Genomic DNA, 10752 nt, shown 5'->3' with positions numbered 1-10752 from the left:
AGATCTGTTATGCTTCGTTGCTTATTATCTACGAATATCATGTTGTCTCTGTGCAATCACGTTTCAATCTCATGCTAGTTCTTGTCGCATAGAATTAGTTGCACAGAGACAACACCCTGCTTCTTTTATGTTTAGTAGATCTGATCTGTTCTGGTTTGCTCTTACCTTAAGAGTTGGCGTAATATCTGCTAGGTTAGGCCTTGCAAATGGATTGGATGATCCGGTGGTGTAATAGATGCTTTATCTTAGCCTTGATAGGGATTGTTCCGGGAATCGGCTCTTGCTAGTTCTTAGGCCTCTGTTTTGGGTTGTGGTTTAGTTATCTGTTATGTTCATTAGGCCTAGTCACGTGTAGGATGTTCTGATCTAGCAGTGAAGCTGTTACCATCGTGGATTGGATCAATTAGATTTATTTGAAGCAGTTTTATAGTTATTTGCTTTATCTATCATATCTGGATACAATCAGATCCCATCTGACACCGGGACTCGATCGGCTCTTTAAAACCGATGCAAGAGTCATCCCGGGGAGTCGACCATGGCTCAGATTTACATTTACACGTGTCTTTGTATGCAGGAAACTGTTTGGAGCACGTCTGCACCCTCCTGATCGGGTGTAGGTCAGGTGGCACGCCCGGTTTTCACACATCCTCCGGGAGCGTGACGGAATTGTGGGCCGTCGACGAGGGAGCAGTGCCTGCCAGCGCCCCAGCAACCTCCCGGCTCTTCGTGTTGCCCGTCGCTGCTCGCCGGTGGGTTTCGACCGACAACACATTCTGGCACGCCCAGTGGGACACTCGTCAACAGCAACACCCACCGTAGAGATGACCAACTGAGGCTCGCGGGCGGACACCCAACTGAGAATCTCCCGAAGGTGTGAGTTCTCCTCCTCCATCCGGGTCTTGTCCTTCCATGCCTCCTCAAGTTCAGAGATCAGACTTGGGCACACAGTACAATCAGCAGAGCAAGAGCTAGTGACTGCGGATTTCTCCAACTTCCTCAAAGCAGCATTCCTCTCCTTAAGCTCTTCTCTAAGTGCTGGGCACTCCTTACAAGCACCCAAGAGGGTAGGCCGGGACTTGAGCTCGTCCAAGGCCTTCTTGCCCTCCTCAAGCTTGAGCAAGTTCTCATCATACTTGCTCCTGAGCTCGGAAAGGTCAGACATCAAACCGATGCACTGATTGCACTCATCCTCCTCCTCACAATCCTCCACAATAGGAGCAGACTGAGCAATCTCTAAAGCTAGTTTAACTTCCTTCAGCTCCTATCTCAAAGCTCTAAACTGCCTCTTAGCATCCTTAATGATCAAGTCCTGATTATCTAGAGCAGTGTAAAGATCCTCCAACTCCTCAAGAGTGGGGTGCTCAGGACGTACCTCAGAGCTTGGCTCTGGCTGAAGTATAGGCTCTGCCGTGGTGGGAGGAGTCCCGTCGGCGTCAGAGTCGATGGCCATGGTGCAGAAACCGGCCGCCTTCCCAGCATGGTGGCAAAGGCCAGTGAAGCCCTCTGTGGCCTTCTTCTTGGTGCTCCGCTTCTTCTCGCTGCAGTGGTGTGAGTCGGAGTCACTGGAGCTGGATGAGGATGAAGACGTCGAACTCTGGCTGGTGGAGGAATGATCCTCGCTCTGGGCGATGAACGCCTGCTTGCTCTTGTACTTGATGATGTTCTTCTTCCGCTCGTGGTGCCGCTTGGAGCGTCCGCCATTCTTCTTGTGGGAGTGCCCACTCTTGTGCTTGTGGCGGTGCTCGCGGTACTCCTCGTGCCTGGAGCGGTCGTCCTCTTCCCTGGAACTCTTCTTCTTGGGACACTCGACGGCGAAGTGGCTGGTCTTGCCGCAGTTAAAGCAGGTCTTCACTCATGCTTGTCTGTTGTTGAAGGCGTGCTGGAACTTGTGGATGATCAGTGCAAGCTCCTCGTTTCCTAGCACCTCCAACTGCTCATCTGTCACAGACACAAGAGAAGACAAGCAAAAACCTCCAAGAGAAGGGTCAGAGTTAGCTCCTGAGTTGCCTACTAGGGCCATCGACTTGGAGGCGGAGGCATCAGCATGATTGCCTTCCATCTTAGCTCGAGAGGGCTTCTCCACCTCTGAAGCCTTGAGCTTGCTGAACAGCTCATCCACGGTGAGGCTCTCATAGCCAGCAGACTCTATGATAGTCTGGACCTTCACCTCCCAGACCTTGCAATCAAGAGCATAGAGAAGCTTCATAGCCTTCTCATGATTGGAGTAGGTCTGGGTGCCCTGTGGCTGGTTCGCACGCACCTTGTTCACAATCGATTGGAAATGACTGAACATGGTGTCGATGCTCTCACCCGGCAACTGAGTAAAGTTCTCATATTCCCGCCGGTGAGTCTCATACAGCCTAGACTTGACATGGTTGGTTCCCTCATGGAAATTGGCCAACCGTGCCCAAATCTCCCGGGCTGTGAGAAGATCGCTGACACGATCGAACTCAGGACGAGCGAGACAGGCGATGAGAGCGTTGTACGCCTTGCTATTGACCTCATGTCTCCTGACCTGAAGTTCGGTCGTGCGGACCGCAAGGTTCACGTATTCAGGGTCCACGCAAATCTCCCAGACTTCGGAACCTAGACTCAAGAGATAGGCACGCATGCGCACCTTCCAGTAGTCATAATCGGTTCCATCGAAAATCGGGGGTTTGCCCGGTGAACCCATGGTCGCACAACGGTTTCGAACCGGAGAAGGCTATAGAGAAACCAACCCGGCTCTGATACCAATTGTAGGACCGAGAAATGCGACCAAAGGGGGGGTGAATGGGAGCCGATGAAAAATTATCCCGATCGAAAATTCGGCTTAAGATCCCAAGTGAGCACCCAACCCTAGAGTCCTAGGTGAAGTGCAGAGCAGCTACGGAAGAGCTACCCTAACACAAAGCAACCCTAGGAACCAGCGTGATCAAGCGCGTAAGCAAAACGCGAAGAAGCAGCACAAGACCAGCACGGTATACTAACACCGGTTGAACCGACGTATACAGTTTGAATACGTCGGTCTATCCCTGTTTGGAAGTTTGGATCCAAATTTTTGGATCAAGGAATCTTGCATGCATGATATATTAAATAAAGTTTATTTGCGAAACCTTTTCACAGTGAGTGTAATTTGGCGCGACGAATCTAATGAGCTTAATTAAGCCATGATTTACTACAATGATGCTACAGTAACCATCCCCTAATCGTGGATTAATGTACTTCGTTAGAATCGTCTCGCAAAGTAGCTCTAGGGTTCTGCAATTAATTTTATGATTAGACTTTATTTAGTACTTCAAATGGCAATATTTTTTGATCTAAAATCTAGATCTAGAAGAACCAAACAGGGTCCTAGATGGTGAGTGCAGCACAGGGCCAGATAATTTACGGTCGCCCGTAAATAAGCCATCGTCCGATCGATTCTCCGACATGATTCTAGTATCAGCTTTCGTGATTAACTGATTATCCACTACATGGAAATGATGGCGTCCCCATTCTGTTTTCGTTTTCCACGCGCTAGTGCATTTACAGGCATAGATTCTGGTCTCCACCACCGAGGTAGCGAGCCCAAAGCAGCCACGCTTGTTAACCTCACTCAGGTATGTTTTGACGGTGATCCATTTAATAAAAATATGGTATAAGTACAAAAATTTATATAATAAAAATTATACAACAAAAAAGAGACATGTCAAAAAGATTCGAACATAAAAAATGGGAAAATAATTTTGAGTAAAAGTTAGGAAACAAAAATTTCAAGAATATACTTTGGATAACAAAAATTGGAATAAAAAATTGTGGGAGACAAAAAATTCAAGGAATAAACTAAACACACAAAATTTTGTGAAAGAAGTGAACACAAAATCCCTAAGCAAAAAAGTTTTTGAACAAAAATTTGTGACAAGAATTTGAAAGAAATTTTCTAGAAAAAATTCATAAATGAAATTTGAAAAATATTTAGAAAGAAAACATTATGAAAATAATTCAAATATGAAAAGGTGTAGGCAAAAAAATTGGAACAAAAAATGGAAAATAAAAGGTAATAGAAAATAGAGAAATATGCATGAAAGGTAAAAAAATTATGAAGAAAAATCCTAAAATAAAATGGTTGGAGCACAACTTTGGAAAAATAAACAAAGAAAAAAAGAGTTCGATAACTGTAGAATGTACTGTAGAGAACTAGAGATCAACGCACCGCTTCCTAATGCTGTAGGACAACTATGAGAGAAATAAAGGGAAATAGAATGTGAGAGAAGAGGACTGGTGGAGAGAAAATGGAAGGGAAACGGAATTAGGATCGGCCCGCACAAACATTTGGAAACGGAATTAGTACCGGACGCTTGTCCGTGTGACTGCATCGTAGACCGGAAGGAAGACAACCTCCGGTCGACTGCAGAATTAGGTTCGCGGTGCAGCGCTAGCGTGGATGTTTTTTTACTGTTTATCGACTTAAACAAATCATTTAGCTGGCGACGCCGCCTCCCATTGGAGGAGGCCTTATGGCCTCTTGTCTAATTGAAAGATAAGATAGGAATAGGATACGCCATACACGCACCAGGTTAATTGCTACTCCATCTTTTCCAAAATAAGTCAGGTTAGAATTAAAAAGTGTGATCTAGAAAAAGTTATTTTATCATGTTCGGTATATGTATGTGCATGGAATAATTAATTAGTATCAAATATGGCTAATAAATAGTGCAACCAATGTCATTTTACTTTCTTCGTTAAACTTTCATAGTTTCTATAGTGATTTTCTTTTGGATGGAGGGAGGGAGTATATGTATGCCCAGTTAATTTGATTGGACTTAAGCTTTACTAGTAAGCTAGAAGCTTTGGACCATTAATAATCATTTGTGCATAGATGTGGACACAGATGTAGCACTCAGGGTCTTGGAGTTTATCCATGTGTTTGGTTCGTGGAACAAAATTGGAGTTGAGGACAAATATGGTAGATATATCAAGAGATGAGAACATTTCGTTTAGATGCAGGATAGATTCCTCCCACCAAATTGAAGAAACAGAGGCATTCCACTTTAGTGTGAAACAACAAGATACTTCAAAAACAAAAGTAAGCTACAAGAGTGAGTTGCCGCAACCTAGGATGGCACAGTGGGGGTGGGGTGGGGGTGGAGGGGCGGTTGGCAATACAGGCATGATGAGGGTGGGGAGGAGGGTGGAGGCAAGAGCGGTGCGGGCCACTACCTCTACACTCGGCAGAAAGTACAATTGCGGAAGGAAGCAAGCAATAAGGATATATACACTAGAGGATATGGTAGGTGAGTTCCACAATAGATTGAAGCATGTTTTTGACAACTTGAACCTATGGCCGAGTTCAAAAAAACTCTTAACTTAAAAATCAGACTACTACATCCTCCGACCCTAAAATTCAGACATAATACCTCTAGAGTAAATCACAATGGTTTATAAAAGTGGTTTTTTTCTCGTATGGCACGTGGGATCCATCCGATAACATCTCAACATGTTCCCTCTCTCACTTACATTTACATTTAGCCCCCAAGTCATCACCTACGTCATGTAATTCAGCTCCTCTCCCTCCCCTCCCCACACCCCCCCTGCCCCTCAGCCCGATTCCATGCGCCCACAGCATTCCATGTGCCCACAGCATCCTTGCAGTGTTCCTCGTCTGTTCCATGTCGCTCCCCGGCGAGAATTGGCCCAATTCCGGCCACCCGTTGTCGAGCACCTCCGACCATCCTCGATGACCTACAGCCTCCAAAACCGAGCTTGGTGAGCATCCTGAATGCCTCCAACGCTTATTCTCCTCATCTCCTAGCCTTATGCTGTTGATGCCCAAAATAGCCCGGCCAACCGACTATCACATACACCACTAACCGTTTTCCAATCAGCCATGCTCGTGACGCCTAGCTAGGTCATTAGATTTGTCTCGCCGTGTTGAAGCTAGTAGGCGCAGTCTCGTCATCAGCCGGCCTACCAGCAATGAGCTCGCCCTTACCCACGGCCACACCCATGGCCATAGCTAGGTATCGGTCAGGTGAGCAATCAAGCCTAAGGATGCAAATGGGTATGTACCCAATGGTATTTTTTTTGGATCGGCTATGATCGCATGCCACTCTAGTTCATTTATTCTCCCAAATTATTTATGCAAAATATCATTCTAGTTCATTTTATCAAAAAAAATTTATCGACCCAATGACCCAAAATATATCAAGCTTGCATCACTAATCAAGCCCTTTATGTTTTCCCGTTGGAAATCTTATGAAAACCTCACTAAAAAGATTCTAGGTAAGTTTGGTAGATTCTAACCTGTGGAGTCCATTGCCATATTAACAAAACTACCTTAAAACTACATTGAAATGGTCAATAGAGGTAATTTGTGTGGTCTTTCAAAGTTAGAGAGTGTAGTTGTTCAGTTTTTGAGCTAGAGATAGTTATTCAAACTCGGTCATAAATTTAGGAGGGTAAAACAGAGTTTTAGCGGTTAATGGGGGTAAAATGCTCTTGTCCTTCCTATCTCTATCTCTATCTCTATCTCCGCTATTTCTAAAGTAAGCAATATTTATCCAAATTCTAATTGGAATCCCAATCGGAACACGGGTTTCTTGGTCCATCAATCGGAATCTTAATTGGAGTCCGGACAAATCAATCGGAATTGTAATCGGAATCCGAACAAATCAATCGGAATCTCAATCGGAACCCAGACAATCAATGTCCCGCATAATCACGGCATGGCCTATACATGAAGTGAATGAATATAAAGTTAATGATATTAGGTAGATCTACTATATTTCCCACAGCAACATACAGGTACTATGCTAGTTAAATAAATATGGGATGGAATCTCCCTCCAAGACTTGCTAACAACAGCCTAGCAAAGAAGGAATATGGAGAATGATAGTACTTGCCGGATTTGTGGAAGAGAAGAAGATGATGAGTTTCAAACTGTGATATCCTGTACTAAGGCTAAGGCCTTAAGGGAAGAACTGAGAATGGAATGAAATTTAATTCCAGAAAATAAACTAGTTTATACTGGCCCTGATTGGTTCATCATGTTGATTGAGGATCTGAACATAGAGAATAGAGCGCAACTGCTGTTCTGTCTATAGAGAGCTTGGCACCTTAGAAATAATGCAGTTCATGGCGATGGTAAAACTTCGGTTTATGGATCAGCCAGATTTGTTGAAAGCTACTGGAAGTCATTGTTACAGATCCGACATGGTAAGGAAAATGATAAGAAGGGCAAAGCACTGTACCATTAGTCGATAGTTGGAAGCAGGTGAAGGAAGAAAGAGTTAAGCCTCCACTTGGACAAAAGGTGTGGACTAAGGCACCACAAGGTTGGACGAAACTGAATGTTGATGCTGCCTATGACCAATCTTCAGGAGAAGCAAACATAGGAATTGTGATAAGAGATTATTCCGGAAAGGTGCTGCTAGCAGGTTGGAAGCATGGCATTCGTTGCGCGTCAGTGGAAGATGCCGAAGTTGTGGCCTGCCTTGAAGGGGTTCAGCTATCAAATGAATGGATCAGAAAACCAACTGTGATTGAATCTGATTGTCATAGTGTGGTAAAATCACTGCTTTTCGATGATGAAAATAGAGCGAGTTTCTCCAACATTGTAAAAGAAATAAAGTGTGTAAAATTGGAAGAGAGTGCAACAAGGTAGCCCATGAGTTAACCCAGTTACCAAAACGATGTATGCATTCGACAGTTTGGAGAGATCAATCTGCATCCTGTATCCATGAGCTTGTAAGCCTCGATTGTAAACTTTTATCAAATTAATGAAATGCACTCCTTCTTCTAAAAAAAAAAGAATCTCCCTCCAAGACGACGAGGTAGGACGATCGCATCCTAGAAATTGACGTGACCAGCTCTCCGCCTCGTTTTCAAACTAAAGACAAGCTATATTTATACCTTTTATATAGAAAAAAATTATCTGATAGTCAAAACGAACTAGCACTCGGTCTTACCATGCGATGATTAAATATCCATTCACTACTCATGTGATGAAACTGATGATTACATACAGATTCAAACCAAGAAAATTATATACATCATTGGATGACGTACCGCTGTCTCCCCATCTGGACGTACTGACGTACACAAACACTAAACACGTACCAGCAAGCTAGAAGGAGAAGTTGGAAGACGCATCAGAGGGGAAGTACGAAAGAATTGAAAACGGTGGGCCGCCAGCAGTTTTGATTTCGCACGGTAGATAAAAGGCAGGCCGAGTTGCCCGATTGTTGCAAAAAAAAACAAAACAAAAAACAAATTCGCAGCGTTCTGGCTCATCTACCGGCGACGGGCAGCACCGCGTTATTCCCCGAGTCGGCACTGAGACGACGATGCAGCAATTTCACAATGAATCAGCGTAACCCTGTAACATTCCAGAATCCAGTTCGTCGAAAGAACATTTCATAGTCCCAACTGAGCCCTTTGCTAGGTCTATTCAGGTCTCTCCATCCATTTTTTTTCTGTGCAAGAACACAACAACACTGTTCTTTCATAGCCACATGACGCACGAACTGAGAAACTCAACTAAGAAAAAAAATATGAGCACCTTTGTTTTTTTTCCCTTAGCGGTCACTACTAGAAAAACTGCCTTTGCCACCGGTCGGAGGATGCCTTTGGTACCGGTTTTTTGAACCGGTACCCCCAAAGTGGTACCCAGCCTTTGGTACCGGGTAAAACAACCGGTGTCTAAGCCTTCAAAATTCACGCAAAATATTCTCTTTGGTTGGAACTTGAACTCGCGACCTCTAGCCTCGCACGTTGCTCCTTTACCATCTCAGCTGCACAGTTGTTCTGATTGAGAAGGAGATATTTTTCTTTTAAAGTAACCAATGGATGAGCCTAAGGTACCGGTTAACCAATGGATGAGCCTAAGGTACCGGTTGGTGGTACCACCCGGTACCTACGGCTCCTAAGATACCGGTTGGTAACACCAACCGGTACCTAAGGCTCGTCTATAGGTACCGGTTGGTGGTACTACCCGGTACTAATATAAAAGTTACCACCCGGTACCTATGGAGAACTTTAGGTACCGGTTGATAATACCAACCGGTACCTAAGGCACATTCATAAATTCCATCTACCCCAAAAGTACCGGTATGGAGATGAACCGGTACCTATGCTAGTATTTTTGGGGTGGACCTAAGGCTTATTTTCTAGTAGTGGGTAGTATCACAACATACAACTAATAACTAACACGGAGACTGAAAAAACACGGATGCCTGTTAAATTGATCCATTGACTACAACACTCTTATCAGCCTAACTAGCTGTCCTGACTCCCAAATTTTTGTATCGCTCCTTGATAGTAATTGAGCGAAAGCTTACGTCACATGTGTGGCTTGGAGGCGCCCTGTACTGCCGGTGGGGTGTCCAGCCGGCCCGCCCCGCGCGTTGTGGCGACGCTCCTCTGACTGACCGACTGTTTCTGGTGGCGGTGGCGCCGTGGCGGTGTTTCCTGTGGAGGGAGTGGGGAAGGCCAAAGCCTATGTTCTGTTTGTGGACTAATGACAGTGACACTCTCGAGCGCCATTACCTTCTTGCATACATCAATTATCAATTATCTGTTTCCCTCTTCCCTCCTCTCCTCTCCTCTCCTCTCCTCTCCTCTCCTCTCCGGTGAGCTTTAATTTCCAGGTGAAAATCTTCTTGTTGGTCGGGACGACGACGGTGCTAGTGGCACCACCTCTCCCTTGAGGTGTCATCTTAGAAGCTACGCAGGATGTCGCTACCATCACTTCCGGGATCATTGCCGAACGCCATCCCCATTCATCTCCGGCTAGTCACTGTCCTAGCGGTGGCCGTCAGCTCTCCTTGGGAAGTTTCCTCTTCTGTACCGGTCTTCCCTTTGATTCTTCCACCTTGTCCGGGTTGCTTAAGTCATCATTGGGCGGATGCTTGGCCGCCCCTCTTTGCATGCTCTGGCGGATTCTTTGCTGCCGTCATCATGTCGGTTATATCGCTTCGGGTGGATGCTTTGCTGCTATATTTTTGTTGTTTAGGGTGGATGCTTTTCGACCTCTGTTGTTTAGAGACCATAGGCAACCTTGACGATGTTCTATCTTTTAGCAAATTCAGATGTTTGTCTATGCCTAGGGTTGAGGTGTTGGAGTGTGTTTCCTCCCGTGTTGTTCTTGACGATCTTGTCTTAATAGCCTTTGGCTATTAAGGTTTATGCTGGTCGTATTGCTTTCCACTTAATGAAATACGTGCTAAGGCATGTTCGTGAAAACAAAAAGATAGTACTTGAGCGTAAATTTAAACCACATTGGTGTCAGATAATTACAGTTGTCGGTGTCCAGACCTCGCGGCGTAGCGCAAACTAGTAATCGATGCTGTGTGCCCTCACCCTAGATGGTTGATGCAAGAGGTAACACAGTAACGCAAGGATGTATCCTGGTTCCAGCCCCTAGCCGTACGTCCAGTAGGGGTGTGCAAGTGCACTGTATTATCTTACACCGAAGTGCCTGTAGTAGGGGGTACAAGCGAGGCGAGAGAGGAAGGGAGGCTCCCAAGTCTCTGCTAATTGATTAAGGCAAGTGCCAATATCGGGGGAGTGAGTGAGAGTGCTCTAAGAGATGAGTTGGTTTTTTCATGCCGGGGGAGAAGCCTGCCTCCTCCTTTTATTGGCACAAGGAGGGGCGGGTACATATACGGGGAGATCAGAAGTCGTCGTCTTCTCCCCGAATCAGGGGGGAGCAGTGGATGATCACTATTGAAAGTACATTGTGGGGTACTGGAGAGCGTGGTGTCGGGCGTGGCAGTTGTCCTGGGCAGCTCC

At 45.4% G+C, this 10752-nt stretch overlaps 1 protein-coding gene across 1 annotated transcript; it reads right to left on the bottom strand.

The window, feature by feature from the left end:
- Window positions 1-1261: 1261 nt before the first annotated feature.
- LOC120674632 (suppressor protein SRP40-like) lies at window positions 1262-2059 on the bottom strand. The gene is made up of 2 exons (XM_039955783.1): window positions 1925-2059; window positions 1262-1825 (listed from the first exon to the last, which is right to left on the bottom strand). The coding sequence occupies exons 1-2, from the start codon at window positions 2057-2059 to the stop codon at window positions 1262-1264; spliced, it is 699 nt and encodes a 232-aa protein (XP_039811717.1).
- Between the last annotated feature and the right edge of the window lie 8693 nt (window positions 2060-10752).

This window comes from Panicum virgatum, chromosome 5N (genome assembly GCF_016808335.1).
Source record: "Panicum virgatum strain AP13 chromosome 5N, P.virgatum_v5, whole genome shotgun sequence".
Lineage (NCBI taxonomy): Eukaryota > Viridiplantae > Streptophyta > Magnoliopsida > Poales > Poaceae > Panicum > Panicum virgatum.
Note: the sequence above shows the minus strand (reverse complement) of the source record. Positions and strands in the feature narration are given on the sequence as shown.